The sequence below is a fragment of the Caloenas nicobarica genome, chromosome 3, assembly GCF_036013445.1.
Source record: "Caloenas nicobarica isolate bCalNic1 chromosome 3, bCalNic1.hap1, whole genome shotgun sequence".
Lineage (NCBI taxonomy): Eukaryota > Metazoa > Chordata > Aves > Columbiformes > Columbidae > Caloenas > Caloenas nicobarica.
Window position 1 is genome coordinate 77,134,382 of NC_088247.1, and position 15,579 is coordinate 77,149,960.

The following is a 15,579-nucleotide window of genomic DNA, read 5'->3' on the forward strand; positions in this document are numbered from 1 at the left end:
ATGCTGACAACACATACAGCGCAGGATCGTTCCGTGCTCAGACCTTAAGAGACCTGGTTTCCAAACCCACTTCCCGTGTAACAGCAGGCAAATCACTTAGCCCATCTGTGTGTCAGCAAGATTTAGTGCAGCAGTTTGCAGAAATAGCTCTGCCCAGGTCTGAAAAGCAATATACATGCATTATAACGTTTTGCCAGAACTAGCATACGCTAGTTTGTAAGCCTAACTAGTCAGAGCACACAACCATATTGCTTCCAGCTAAATCTTTCGGGTACTGCAGTGGGTAATGGAGTCAAACCTGTGCTTAGCCTTTCCCTACCTACCACCATTGAAATTGGCGTCCATTTCGCCCTGGGCTTTTCAGGGGGCAGAGTCAGACCAGCCAGCACTAAATACTGAAATTCCTGCCTTCGTAACTTCAACGCAGCACTAGCACCTCACTCTGTGAGTAAAGAGAAACTGTATTTACAACAGGCTGATCAGTCTTCTTTCCTCCTCACATTTTCTTTCAGCAGACACTGTGGAAGCAATTTTTCGACATGCATCTGGCAGCAGATCTCTGTTTGTTGACGTGCCTCACTGCAGTGACTTGTGATCGGGTCTACGTCCACCCTTTCAATTTGTTTTCTTTCAATAAGAGTACCTGTGAGGAGCTGGAAAGCCTGGTCCAAGAGGGAAAGAAAACTTTTGTCCCTGTCTCGATCGAGTCCCAAACCCCACCTGCCTATGAAGATGACCTGAACAACAAGGACAAACTGGAAACTCTGAGCTTGACTGGCCAGGGGCGGCAGAAGCTGAGCTACCTGAAGGACTTTGTGTACGTCCTGGGCATGCGGTTCTACAGCAAGGTGCAAGAAGCACGGCAGAGCCAAAACATTCTCCTGTCCCCAACCAGTCTTTACAGCTCCTTGGTATCTTTCTACCTGGGTGCCTCAAACCAAACGGCAGCTGATTTGCAGGGTTTGCTGGGATTTGTTTCCCCCTCCGGAGACCCTGACTGCACCTCCAGAGTGGACGGACACAAAGTCCTTTCCAGCCTGAGGAAGATTGAAAGCCTCATCAAGAGCAGGGATGAGGAGCTGCTCTTTTCTAAGGTGCTCTGCCTGTTCTTGGCCCCTGGCGTCCCTCTGTCCCAAGCGTTTGTGCAGGACTTGCTCCCCTCTGCTGATGCTCTCTATGCCCGAGCTGTTGACTTTTCAAACCCAAGCGAGGCAGCGAAGCAAATAAACACCTTCGTGGAAGCAAAAAGCAAGGGCCAAAGCAAGTGCTTACTGACAGACATCAATCCATCCACCAACCTGCTGTTTGCCGTGGACGTCCGCTTGGCAGGTACGAGGCAGGGGTGCTCGTTACGGGGACAGGCTGGGTGAAGGACGGGCAGTGGCCCAGCTCCTGAGAAGGAAGCAAGGTCACACCTGGCCAGCGGTGAGAGGGAAGGGCTTGGATGACAAAAGGCTGGAATGCTGCTCCTTGTACAGCACCCTGCTCCCCACCACTGTGCCGTGGGTCCTGCCTGCACCCTCCCACCAGCCAGCAAGGGCAACAGGGAGGAAGCAGAGGGAGATGGCCTCCAAGAAAATTTCCTCATCCAGGAAGCTAAGGATTAGGAAAGGTGTGGGAAGGTGAATAAAAGAGGGTTATGCAGCATTTCTGACTGCAAAGGATCTAAAAGTCATGAGGATTCTCCAGCAAAAATGATCAGGAAGTAGATTTAAAGCAAGCAAAAAAAAAAAAAAACACCACCAAAACTTTTCCCTTAAAACCTTTATTTCTGCAGGTGAAGAGGTCAGAGTTACAGATTCAAGAAAAGCTATAAAAGATAATGGATATGGCTCCTCTAGTGCCTATTAAACACAGAAGGCTGGAGGTAACTTCTGGCTCAGGAAGCAACCAAACAAGCTACCAGTTATGGAAGCTGGGAACATATACAAAATTAAAAATAATTAAGGCACTCCCTTAATTACCTAGGGTCCTTGCATGCTGCTGTCCCAGAAATTCCCCTGTACCACAACTGAGTCTCCTAAGTGTAGCTGCTTTTCAACATCCTTGGGACTGAATGCCATACCAGAGATCACACGCTTTAGGTCAGCTTGCCTAACAGTGACCGCATTTTGGACAACTGGCAGTGAGCCGTAAGTTTCTAAACAGGCATCTGCTGCTAAAGGTGGAGCTCTGGTGCTCATGAAATGCTTTTGTGCCTTCATCTTCCCACCTGCAAACTGGATAGTTGGTTTTCTTTGCCGTTCATGGGTGCTGTCATTAACTGACCCCAGCTCCTCAGGGAGCTGTGAGCATCAGCTTTCTCTTCAGTGTAAGGTCTGGCATAGAGATAGTACTGCAAAAATAATCATTGTGTTACAGACTTGGGCATAGTCACAAAAGCAGAGGTTTCCTTTAGCGGAGCATTTTTTCCCTCTTCTTCCATACTGGAAAAGTGTTATTTTATTAGCTTAGGACCCTTAGCATGTCCTCAAGGGTCTGACTCAGTGGTCAGCTCTACTGCCTCCTCTCTCGCAAAAGGGTGTACTTGAGATGTTGCAGTCTCCTCATGCTGGATGGTGAAAATTGGCTCAAGAACAAGTGAATTAGATAAGGGACTCTCTTCTAATAAACACATGTGATGGACTGCAGAAGGGAAAAAGTACATTTTTTTGTTCTGAAATGTGTTATATGTTCTCCTGAGATGCTGTCAACTGTTGTTTTCACATTTGTGACTCGCTGCCAAGCAGGGGCTGCCATTTAGAACCCAATGCAGAACATCAGGTGAAAATTGTACTGGTAGACTTCTATGTTCTTTTTGAAGTTGCAAAATAATTACAAACTAGTGAGTGAAAATAGCACAGTGGGACTACATGATATTAAGTGCCCTTACTGTCTCCCATTTAGACTGTCTTTTGAAAAGACAACCTTCAACAGCTTCAGTTTGAACTAGAAATTTCATAGGATGCTTTTGGCTATACTTTTTTATTTACAGTAAAAAGGCATAGCTTTCCACAGAAACTCATCCCCTCATTAAGCTTGTCAGGCTGGCATAAAGCCTGTGTTACAGAACTTGGAGTTCGAGACCTGAAGCAGAGAGGTCTGACATTTCTTTCCTGTGCTCCCAAGGCAGTACTGCAGAGTACCCTTGCACTCTCCCAGGTGACATCTTCACTCTGTCATCAGCCTTTTTCACTTCACTTCACTTCACTTCACTTCACTGTAGACACGGGTTTCTTCCCTGCTCTGATGTGGTTGCTGAAAGGTTGCCCAGTCCCACAGCTCCTGTGTTCTGATATGAGATCTCACTGTAAGAAACCATTTCTTCCACTGTCTCTGTCACCTTCTAGAGAAGGAATGTCCCTCTTCAGTTTTCCTTGTTGTACATTTCAGATGTCTGAGGCAGAAAGCAGGGCTGGGTTTTTTTTTTTTAGAAAATAGATCTCATATCTTAAAAATATGCTGTGAGTAACAAATAGTCATATTAAGAATACTAACATTTCTTTCAGCGCGTTTTCAGGGGAATACACACCTAATTACACGTTTGAGGGCACAGACACCCAGACCCTCACCTGGCAGAAGGCCAGAGGGAGCCCTTTCACACACAGGGGTGCTGATTTGTCCTGGTTCATAACTGGCACAATATTAATGGACTCAGTCCCAAAGTCAATAGCAGTGCTATAAGATCTTGCAATATCTTTCCCAAAACTATTTAAAACCAATTACTACCCTACCTTGATACACAGAATCATAGAATGTCCTGAGATGGAAGGGACCCACAAGGATCATCGAGTTTTATCTATCTGAATGCTCAATACTTTTTTTCCTTTCATTTAAGTTTGTTATAGTCTTGACTTTTGCTATCCTGTGAGAATAAATTCTGCAGGTTATACAGACCCTGTGAAAGCAGCTCCTGCTTGCATCCCTTGTTCTTATAAAATAAGAAAAAAAAAAAAGGTGAACAACTCTACTTCTGGGGTTTTTCTTGTTTTGTTTACACCTATCCCATCTCCTACCTGCTGCTTCTTCCTGGTGAAGTTATAGTAGGCGAAAGTGCCTAAATGCTCTTTTTGTGCAAACTCATTTAAGAGGCAAATGTTCCTATGCAAAACCACTTACTATGTATTAAATATGTTAGGATTTATCGGAGAACAGACTAGTTAACAGTACAGCTTGAGCAGCTCCTATTTTACTCCAATATTAATTACTAGAGTGCAAGGACATCCTTTACCACAACATGAACATCTGTTTTCCTAATTCCACCAAGCAGCAGTTTTGAGATTTTTTTATCTTATCTGCCTAACTGGGCAGCAGCTCCCAAATGTGCCATCACGGCTGCTGGGGGGATGGAGAGGAAATCCAAGCAGACCCTCCACACAGGCCTGTGAGCCAACTGGGAGCCACATGGCAGCCTGTGAGGAAGCAGGCAACCAAGCAAGAACAAATGCTGTGCCCAGGAAAAGCAGCAAAGCCCCTAGAAATAGAGCAGCTTTGGCCGCAGTCCTGATGGTCGTGGTCCCTGTGCCATGAGCCTGCACCAGCCTCTGCCTGATGGTACCAGAAGGCATATTAAAGGCAGGATAGGTATGTTTACAGTAGCTAAACATGATTTAATACACACAGCCCTTGTCTAATGCACAGTGTGTTGTTGTTAAACAAACATATATAACAGCTAAGGGACAGAGGGGAGGAATGAAGTAAAAGAAGAATCAATCTCTTCTTTCTCAATCTGTTTTTCAGTAAACGTTAAACAAGCCTCCCAGCTCAAGGAGCCTCAGGAGTTCTGGGTGGATTCGAACACGAAGGTCTTGGTCCCTATGTTGTCAGTCACAGGGACATTCAAGTACAAAACTGATGACAGCGGGACTTTTTCTGTGGTGGAAGTCCCCATCAGCAAGACGGCATTGCTGGTGCTTCTGCAGCCCATCGATGGCAGCGACCTGGAGCAGGTGGAGTCCAAGGTGCCTCTGCAGTCCTCAGCCTGGCTTCAGCAGCTGTCCCCAAGGTAGGGATCAGGCATGGGTGCCCTCCTCTAGGGATGAATGGGAACGGGTGCACCGTGTGGGTCTGCCTGCTCATGGATGGAAGTTGGATCCTGCCGGGAAGGGTTTAACACCAAGCACAAAGAGAAACACCTGCAAAACCCAGGCACCACTCAGTGGGATGACTGGCTTTTTGTCTGGAGGCATTACAAGGAAACGAGCAAGTGCCTTTCCATAGCTGATAACACAGGACCTATGAAGTGGGATGATCTGGGGTTTAATAGCGTACCCAGGGCAGATTTAGGGGGACTTCCCACTTGGAAGCAGTAACAAAACACCACTCAGTCCTGCATAGATGTCTGTCCCCACATACTGAGCACTTCTCATGGGTATTTTCATATGCGCGTTCCCCAGAACTGCCCAAACACCATGCTTTGATATCTGAGAGCACACACTCAGCTCTCTCTCTTTTTTGCAGAGAAATCAAATTAACATTGCCAGAGTTAACAATAGAAGACAGCTCGGATCTACAGGAGCTTCTTGCAGATATGGAACTGCCTGCACTGCTGGGGAAGGGGGCAGATCTCAGTAAAATAAGCGACACCAACCTAACAGTTGGAAAGGTACAGTATACATCACCGGCAAGTAAAAAATATGCTTCCTGCTCAGTTTCAGCCTCTTTAAGTGTATAAATTTACCTAGAACAAACCAGTCAGAGCCATGTGGGACGCATGCTGGCAGGGCACTTTCCAGATGAAGGAACGGCAGTGAATACTTTCTAGATTAACCCGTCAGTAGGAATAGATTTGCTTTAAACTATTCAGATTTCAGCACTGCAGCAAACACAACGTGCCACAGAGATGGAGCTTGAGGTCTGAGCATGCCAGGTACTCCATGCACAAAGGAGACTGCATTCGTTACCCCCTCCGGCTCAAACACCTCCAGGCGCCGCAGCTGGAGCGAGTGGCAGAGGCTGCGGCTGCTGAGCTGCTGAGAATAAACCTCCCTCACGTAGAGGGAGGTTTATCCTTAGACTACCCCCAGAAATCGCAGACACAGAGGTGTGTGCAGCACACGGTGGTACCTGAAGACTCCAGCATTCAAGTCCCAAGAGGAAGAAGGGAGAGCTTGAAGGACAGGGCCATCTTTCATAAAAGAAGACAAATTATTTTCCATAAATATAATTCAAGTGCCTTTACTTTTATTTAATTCTATTTTTAGGGGGTGTCCTACCTTGAAAGTCCTGTCAGGGGCTTCGAGGGTACCAGGATTTCATACAGCCCAAGTGTACAAGCAGTTGTAGAGCTCTTTCACATTTACAAAAAAAGTACTCCAAGGTCGTTTTTTTAAACATTCATGGAGTCTGTCCTGTGCTGCTTACACCTGATATAAGTTGCTGATTACTCCATGTGCGAGGAAGCACTTAAACTCTCATTTGTCTCTTCACTATCATGCTCTGATGACTCTGGATTTACTCGTATGTTTTGCCTTACAGGTAATAAATAAAGCCTTTTTCAAACTGACCGGTGATGGACCAGATCAGCCAGAAGAAACCACAGCGCAGAAGGAAGATTTGGTGTTCCTGGAAGTAACGCTGAACAAGCCATTCCTTTTAGCTGTTCTTGAAGAGAAGTCCAGGGCGATGCTTTTTCTTGGCAGAGTGACAAACCCACTGCATGGGGTCTAAATGCAAGCATGGGGGATAGGGAGGGGAATGATGCACATTTCCCATCACCTTTTTCTTATTCATCAGCTATTGTGATCTTGTTGAGTGCCCTACTTAACTTTGAGATGAAGCAGGTAGTGCTTGAAACGCAGCTTTTTGAAAGCTAAAACACTGCAACATTTCATCCTTGTTCATCTATTTTATATGACTCAAACTCTTCCTCCAGCTTCTCTTCTTTCCTTATTCCCACTTTGTCTCCCTTCTGCCCCCAGCTCCCTTTTTCAATGCAGTGGGGATAAAGTAGTAGCCAGCAGGGCACTGACTTAAAAAAATAGTTTTATAAGCACAAGCTGCATCTACTATAGAAAGGTATAGAAAAGGACCTCTTCATTCCTAAGAGGTAACTTTTAAACTTTCAGTTTGCTCTGTTTTGCAAGAGAGGCTGCCTTTTATGTTATAGTGAAAGTTTCAGGGTTATCCACAGAGATTTCTAGCTCCATCAGCAACATTTTCCTTTAAAATGCTGCCAAGTGCACAGGCAGGTTTCACTCGTCCCACTGAGACAAGATTTTTCACCTTGGAAGCAAAAACACATTTAGAGGAAGTTTCTTCTTTCTGCAGCCCAGATGGATACATTCATTTATTAACTCTAAGGAAAAGCTAAAAATAGGGTTTGGTAGCATTAATGAACTGTGATGGATAAATTCTCATAGTCTGACAGAATTCTCTTCAACTTGTTTTCGGGGCGGGGGGGAAGAGCAAGCCTACTATTCCAATATAATTCCATTCCTCGTATTACTTTCTAACCTGAGAGGCATTTATTACAGCCTTATAGTAAAAAAGAACCTTACCGGTTAGAGCCCAGATCTGTAAAGTTTAACATAACCAAACCATATGTTCTTAAAAATAGTATTAATGGCAATAATCTGTACTAGTATAAATGGTGATGTGCTGCTACACATGAATAAAAAGGGTTCAGTGGTCCAATCCAACTCTTAAGAGAGTCATAAAGGTTTGAAACATTAAACTGGAACAACAGATTATTAGACGTCTCTTGAATTAGGAAGTGAAGAATTGGGAGTGCAGTCTTGGTAGTAAGGAAAGCCTCTCAGCAGAACGTTTTTTCCACCTCTCATCTTTAGATTTGTCTTTAGCACTGATGGCCTTTAGTAAATAACCACAAACCTCTTTGGTATGTGATGCCACATGTACCCTACAGAGCACAGTAGCTCCTTGTCATCCATAGTGGCCCAAATGTCTGTCTAATCCAAACCCGCTAACGCCAGTGGCTCATTACTGGTGATGTAGATACATGACAGACCCTTCCAGCCTAATGGAAAAGACTAACAAATAACACAACTCACTCTCATGAATACCAAGATTTCAAGTGCTATGATGTAGCATTGATGTATTTATCCAGTTATACTGTATGTATTCCAGATACTCTAACATCTAAATACTGTACTCGTTATTATATACAGAAGCAATTAACTATAAATATGCAGAGACAGAAAGATGCAAATAAAACCACTTCCAAGTTGCTTTGCCACAGTTCAGCTGGGTTTATGTCTACAACTACATCCCTTGTTCTGGCTTCTGAAATTTGCTCAGATTTATGTTTTTTAATACAGTAAATTGCAAATTATCACACAATGCAGCCAATGTAAGCACGAATGAGGCAGCAACCAAGTGTTCATACCAATTTAAAAGTTATCCCATTTACTCATTAAAGTCAGAAGGCAGCATCAGCCACAAATGAAATTTCAGACCACAAAATGTTTCACTTCTATGATGAAGAGGGAGGATAACGAAAGGGAGCCCCTGGCCATGCTGTCAGTAAGTTCTGGGCCAAAATGTCATTATTCACAGGTGTGGGCTGCATGCCCTTGGAGGACTCCATACCCTGGTCAGTGGTTACAGGCAGAAAACCACCACCAAACAAACCCTACCACCCACAAAACCAACCACTTTTCAGAAAAGAAACTTCGCCATGGAGAGCACCTCTCTACTGACACCCTAGAAAAGGAAGGAAGAGCAAGCTGAGACAGGGAACTAAAAGTATACTGGCCAGAGCAAGGACTGGGGAGAGATGCTGGAGCAAGTGCTACCGTACCGAAAAGCTAAGCTATCTCTACATGCACCCACTCTCCTAGACATTAATATGGTAAAAAAAACCAAACCAAACCAAAACCCCAAACAACCAACAAAAAACCCCTCAAAAAAACCCAACTAAATCTCTCTGCTTCCCCAACAATATATACTCTCCCAAGACTTGTTTCTGACATCAGTTTTACATCCAAAATTTTTATGGCATTTTATACTCTTCACTGTGCTCCAGTGGTCTCCTCCAGTTCCACCAAATCCCTCTGCCAGGCCCCCAGCGATGCACATCCCAAGCACCATTAGCTCACTGAGCTCTCAGCTGCAGCCTATAGCTGAACAGTCTAGTGACTGAAGCACCCAAATCATGCTCTTAACAGACATATTTGGAGAAAGAAAACAAAGACAACGGACAGTCTTCTAAAGTATCTTCAAAACAACATAGTTTACCCCTAAGCATAGCTGATAATTATGCTGATATGCTTAAAAAAAAAACAAACCTAGGCAGTTTGCTTCCTCATCCCTCCAGTTCAAGCATGAAAATAAAAATGCTGATGGAAAAGGAGAGTAAACATTCCTGCGTATTGCGCACTCCAACCAGATGCACATGTTGGTAGTTACTTTTAGGTTAAAACACTCTAATAACCATTTTAGAGGGAAACATGCCACCACTCTTCACCTCCACAATGCTATTATACAAAACCTCTTCCAGCTAAATGCCTATCAGACTTAGGAAGGCATAACAAGTTTTCTAGAAGTCCTAAAGGGGAAGAAGAAAAAGGCACAAAATCTGCACTACTGTCATGAAGTGCACTTACAAAAAATATCTCAGGAATAGAAGAACAAAGATCAGTCACAGAACACACTTACTTGGTAGATCCTTTCGTCCTGACGGATCCACAGTATTTGAAAATGCTAAAATTCATTTTAGCAAAGACAAAGCCAATTCACACCTTTCTTTCAACAGGGGTTTCACAGATATTTTTAACTAATGTCATATTCCACTGAAAGAAAATCAAATGCTATTCAAGTGAACAAAAATAAAAGATGAGGAGCTGACATAAAACCAGTGATGTAGACATTTACAGCAATCATAGGGCCATTCAATAATTTTGATTTGCTATACAATGTTATTTTCTGCTCTGAAATTAAAGCTGGTCTTCAATAGGAAAGAACAGAGTTCAGCCTGTATGCTCAGCAAGCTGATGCTGACAAGTAGGAAGTAGCGTTATTGCAGTAAGATGTGGGAAGTCATGTGCAATAAAAGCGCAAAAAACCTTTTCGTGCCTTTTTGGTTTGGTACACAGATTGCATCCTTTTCCCTGATTTTGGAAGATACAAACAAAGCTGTTTTATCTTCAATCATGAGTATGCACAGATCCCAGAATCTGCTACTTTTGTGACAGCTGTTATAGAAATTTAAATTCATAGACATACACATCTTCCAAAATAAGTTGCACAATGCATTTGCAATACTACAATCTTAGTCACAGACTACAACTTACACATTCATTTTATAATAAGAAAACATTGAAAACAACAGTAGCTAGTGGTAGCAAGACGTTTCTACTCCTGACTCTTAAGAAAAGCAAATGAAGGGGTGCAGGGAATCCAGGTTTTCTAGGTTCATCAATTAGAAGCCTGGAAAAATATTACACAGACAACAAACTTCTTGTTCATAAGCAGCAAGTTATGTTCACTTAGCAGTGTGCACCTAAGGTGCTGGCTGAGGGTGTCCACATCCCTGAATGAGACAATCAGATCTGACATCTGGCAAGTTGGTTCACTTCACTTCAGTTTCTTTCTTCAGCAACAAATTTAGATGCTCTCCCAGCTGTACATGTTGCCATGAACAGAGAGATGCTGAGCAAATTAGAAGAGCCAAATCCTGCTCTCCATTACTGAGACTGAATCCAAGAACCACCAACGTAATTTTAAACAGTAGTACTTACCCCACTGCCCCCCTTTGTAAAATTAACTTTAGAAAAGTCATAATAATCATCTATCCTAGATGAAATATGCCAACTCTGAAAAAATTCTAGCTTAGTGAATTTTTACTCTGAAGGAAAACAGGTAGCCTGAATGTAACAGGCAATAAGTTAAAATACTAATACTAGAAGTTATTTTTGAAATTTAAGAGCTTTTTTTATGCAGCACTTCTTGCCAACAAGGTCCATAAAAAAAAAAAACAAAACCCATACAAGAGCTAACCATATCCCATGATGAAGCAAAGCAGGTAAGTGCAAAGCAATAACAAGAAACAGCAGATTTCTATCCCTGTGATCACTTTCTTTATTCCAGAAGAGCTGGAATAAAGTCCCTTTGGAAGCTTTTGACAGCCATAATTGAACACATTTGATTCAAAAACATATGTGACACCAAAAGGTAGGAAGACAATTTATTACCTATTATTTTCATCATATAAGTTCATTATTCTACATTTTAAGATGTACAACAAAAATTTAAAAAACTCCACATTTTATTCCACTTTTATTCTACAGTAGAAAGTTTAGAACTTTGGATTGCTTTCCATATAATGGAAAACTATGGTAAATTCTCAGTCTTTTGGTGAAACAAGCCTATCTTGACAGAAGATGCACAGATTTGTTGCCGAGATCCATGAGGAAGCACTTCATTGCTACTTATTTGGTAAAACAAAGAAGAGTCAAATTCTCTTTCTTTTAGGAACATTCTTTATCTTCAATCACATGCTTTCAAAAATGTCTAGGATTGTTCTGCTGTAGCCTGATCCTTGGCATTTAGAACCAGCTCTGTAAGGGCTGAAAAGCTTTTTATGCTGCTTGTTTCCAGTCCCATCTTTCGTATCTAAAAAGACACAGAAAAAACATTAATTTTCTTTAAAACATCTAAAGGTCATTAATTATTCTACTTAAAACATTTAGCAAAGCATATGTTTTGTCCTGCATCGATGTGTGGCAAAAGCTGCATATAGTGCACACTGTAAAAAACAATCTGTATCCAACTTTGCTTAGTTAGGTCTTTGCAGTTAATGTAGTGTCTTGAAGGAAAATATTTAACCATCTTCTAGGCAACTTGCAACTAAAGCCAGTTGGAAGTTTTCCAATGAAACAGTCAGGAAGAGAAATTTGGCTGTAAGTTTGTTTTTAATGCATTGATCTCAACTGAATTTGTTTCAAACCCCAAATGAGGTTTCTGGGCAAAACTTTAAAGATAAACATGAATACATCCAAGAACAGCCAAGAGCATGATGGTAAAAGCATTTCAATGGGCTGCCAGAGCCTATGGCTCCAGCCTCAAACTTCCTGGGGGATGAAAACAACTCTACAAATAGAGAGGTTGCTACGAGTCATTTCTTACCCAGGAAATCTATTGCTCTCATAATTAGAAAAATACAGTCATAAGAAACCTAAAAGTGCACTGCGGAAGAAAAATCCGGATCTAAATAAAACCATAATGAAATGATTCTGAAAAGGTGTTCGCTGCTGGAACTCTTTGTAATGTCTATATGTACCAAAACAGCTCCTAAATGATTATGAATAATCTATCCCAGTTCAGCTAAAATTCACATTGCAGTGATGTTGGCGCACGTAATAGGAATAAAAGAACAAAAGCCCAACCCCAGCCAAAAAATATTAAATAATAGTTCTTGTTAGTAAGATTTGTATACTTCTACCCAAATCTTCTTCCTTTGTGATAAGTCTCAGATATGAGAAAAGCACCTGCTCACACACAGGCAGATCTTATCTACCTGTTATAATGCAGCAACAGCATCTGCTCATAAACAAGACTGACGACAACCGCTTGGTAACTCATGATGTGGACTTGCACTTGGAAGTTTGTTTATTTCTGTATATAATTTTCAGAAATAAATCAGTATAAAATAGTATGCTTATAAAATTTCATGTAGCTACTGCACACATTTCCTGGAATATTTTCTTCTTTGTTTTGTTATTTACGGCTTCATATTTGGCACTGAAAGGAACTTACAGTTCTGCAGCACAACAAATAAGGCTAACATCTTCAAAGCTCTTGGAAACAGACCCTTGACTATGCAGTTAAGTCAAGGCTGGAAACATCCAGAGAGAAGGCAAACAAAAGCAAGGCCACAAAGATATTTTCATCAGAGCTAAGGCAAGTCCCTGCCCTTTGATCTGTCCACACAGTGTTTCTCCTTTGTGCTTCTAAGCACTAAGCAGTACTTGATTTTTAAATAGTAAGAAATACCAGCACGCATTCTACAACCAAGGTCTCAAGTCACCTCCATTATACAGATGTGAAAAAACAAAGCAAGCCCCTCCATCAAACAAAACCACACCTACAACACTTTCACGACCAAAAACTTAAATCAAGCTTCCCTTTCCTCCTCTATCTCACTCTCTTCCAAAACCAGTAATAGTAGTAAACAAACTTATTTCTCATAACTTACTTGTTCTCCAAAATACTCAACGTCTAGGGCCAGCTGCAGTCGGATTTTGTTATCATCACTCATGCCCCCATTTGTACCAACAGGGTTAGAAGTTGCAGTTTTTCTGGCTTGCTTCAACCTTTTTAGGCTCTCTTCCATTTTCTTAACAGAACTTAGCACATCAGATACTGTTTCATAATACCTAAATTAATGAGAAAAAAAAATACTCTTTACAGAAAAGCCTACTGCATACACATCAGTATATCACTGGCCCTGACAAAAATGCTGAACAATGCTGGGAGGAATGGTTTTCCTTGAGAGGAAGCTACTTATGTTTCCATCACTACTAATTAATCGGCATTTCCGTCATTAGTTCCAGAGGTCAATCTGAAGATTGCCATTCAGCATTGAAGCTTCATTCTTAGCACAACATTTTTGATCTGCTCAAGATGTTGGAACTCAATAGAGACTGAGGAATGCAGTTGCTCAATTTCAAACAGTCCGAATCAGCCTCTACTTATAACCAATGGAGCAGTAAGTAAAATTCCTTTTACAAGCAGGACAAGAATAACAGCCTTGCAGACCAAAAATTACGTAATTTTAGACAAGTTCTAGAAGTGTACATATATATGAGAGCATGCGACTTCACACCAGTCAGAAGTGCCTATTTCTAAAATGAAGAAACTGATCTAAACAGGACTTGTGGGAAGCTGGCAGGAAAAGTCAAAAGAACACTAATGCCAAGTTAGAAATGGTACAGATGGAATAAAACTCCACTTCTTACATACTGGGATACACACTAAAGAAAGCAGAAAAATCAGACAAGGTAAACAAATCAAGTAATCAACAAAATTTCAAAAAGCCTTATGGACTGAAATCCCATGCCTAAATGGGAAGGGCATAATATCATACAAATTAACTAACAGATGCCCAGGACAGCGAGTTGTTAAGAATAGCAACAGGAGAAAACAGAGCAACAATGGGCAATTAGAGGATCCACGAGAGAAGTGACCAGATTGAGCTATGTTCTATAATTTGCTAAAATCTGTAACTTTCAAAGATCCTCTCTCTGACAGTGATCAAACTAATACTGCAAGAATTTAAAAAGCTGGAAGAATCTTCCCAATGCTTGCTTTTAAATGGGGAGGCAACAGAAAGCAGGCAAGCTTTTTTAAGAGATAATTAGATAGGAATGACTAAAGAAAAAGTGCTTGCCAGTGCCATGGAAACGGTTTCAAGAAATCATTCTACAAAAAGTAAAAGTATACCAATAAAAGTCAACCATGCTCCCTTTTCATATCTTGGTACTTCCTAGTCCCACTGACATGTGAAGACTTCCTACTTCTGCTGCACTTCGAAGTCCTTCTGCCATTAAGCAAGTTTAGTCCTCAGTGATTTTTAACCAGTTTATGCTCTTTCCTGTTTTTCTCATTTGGATGCAAGGAGATATTGCCGCAGTAGGAAATTAAATTAATTACTTGCATCCACATTCTCAATGAAGAAACTGCAATATCGCTTCAATTAAGAAATTCAGTTTATTTGTCTCTTCTCTTGTTCAGTGAGGATAAGACATTAAAAACCAAAACAAAACAGGAAAAAACTAGTAACAGCACATTAAGTAAACAGAATTCAACAGAAAATTCTAAGGATTCAACAAATGAACCTGCAATCTTACCAGTGTTTAACCACTACAACTGTGTTTAATCTAGCACTTAAGTCAGTTTTGGTAATGCTGACATGGAAAGTGAGAAACTGCTTTTTGGGGGAAGAAAAAAGCTCTGGCTGGATCTAAGAAACTACAGAACAGATACTTACTTTGCGTGGTGTCACCAGATTTACTGAAGCTTTAAAAGCAAGGCTGACTAGACACAGAGAGGTAAATAGACAGACAGACAAGAATTCACTCGAAGATATTTCAGCTGCACAAGCATGTGATGTGACATTCCAGAAATCTTTGGAGTCCTTCAGTAATTTAACTTAAACCTAACTGCTGTGGGTTAACAGCAACCTTCTTTTTATGGAGTAATAACTGGTTAAAAGAAGGTGCATCAAGCTTGACAAAGCAGATTTTGTGCAAAATGGAAGTGACCAGTGGAATCCAGTCCAATCTATTCTTAACCCCATACAAAATACCTAAGAATAATTTTAAGGACAGTTGGTGAATATTTCAGTGTCAAAATTGTCCTATAATTTTAAGTTTCTTCTGAATGACCAAAAAAATGAGTGCGAAGTGCTGCAGATGCATTGGGCATTAATAAGGACCTGAGAGGTACCAGAAGTGGAGCAGCAGGGAAGGATAAGGAGGCAAAAGGAAGGAAAACACTCATGTTCTGACCACAATTTAAAGCATTAGTATTATGCGGCTAATTCTCAGAAAATACCAAGCCAATAAACAGCAGCAGTCAACAGACAAGACAATATGCTAAGAATTATTAGGAAAACCATGTAAGGACAGACAGAAATCA

At 41.4% G+C, this 15,579-nt stretch overlaps 2 protein-coding genes across 4 annotated transcripts in view; one reads left to right on the top strand and one right to left on the bottom strand.

The window, feature by feature from the left end:
* The first annotated feature begins 465 nt into the window (after window positions 1–465).
* AGT (angiotensinogen) lies at window positions 466–8,131 on the top strand. The gene is made up of 4 exons (XM_065632063.1): window positions 466–1,329; window positions 4,720–4,984; window positions 5,440–5,584; window positions 6,457–8,131. The coding sequence occupies exons 1-4, from the start codon at window positions 540–542 to the stop codon at window positions 6,646–6,648; spliced, it is 1,392 nt and encodes a 463-aa protein (XP_065488135.1). The 5' UTR covers window positions 466–539; the 3' UTR covers window positions 6,649–8,131.
* Window positions 8,132–11,187: 3,056 nt separating this feature from the next.
* COG2 (component of oligomeric golgi complex 2) overlaps window positions 11,188–15,579 on the bottom strand; it is a 30,837-nt gene continuing 26,445 nt past the window's right edge. For all 3 annotated transcript variants that reach the window (XM_065631524.1, XM_065631523.1, XM_065631522.1), the window contains 2 exons: window positions 13,136–13,316; window positions 11,188–11,553 (listed from right to left, as the gene is read on the bottom strand). In XM_065631524.1, coding sequence (XP_065487596.1) covers window positions 11,452–11,553; window positions 13,136–13,316 — 283 coding nt within the window. In that variant the 3' untranslated portion in view covers window positions 11,188–11,451. The remainder of the gene's footprint in view (window positions 11,554–13,135; window positions 13,317–15,579) is intronic.

Excerpts from the sequence above, each read along its gene's own strand:
- AGT (XM_065632063.1), top strand. The coding sequence starts at position 540 with ATGCATCTGGCAGCAGATCTCTGTTTGTTGACGTGCCTCACTGCAGTG. Across the intron at positions 1,330-4,719 it reads CGTGGACGTCCGCTTGGCAG|TAAACGTTAAACAAGCCTCC; the intron begins GTACGAGGCAGG and ends TCTGTTTTTCAG. Across the intron at positions 5,585-6,456 it reads CCAACCTAACAGTTGGAAAG|GTAATAAATAAAGCCTTTTT; the intron begins GTACAGTATACA and ends TTTGCCTTACAG.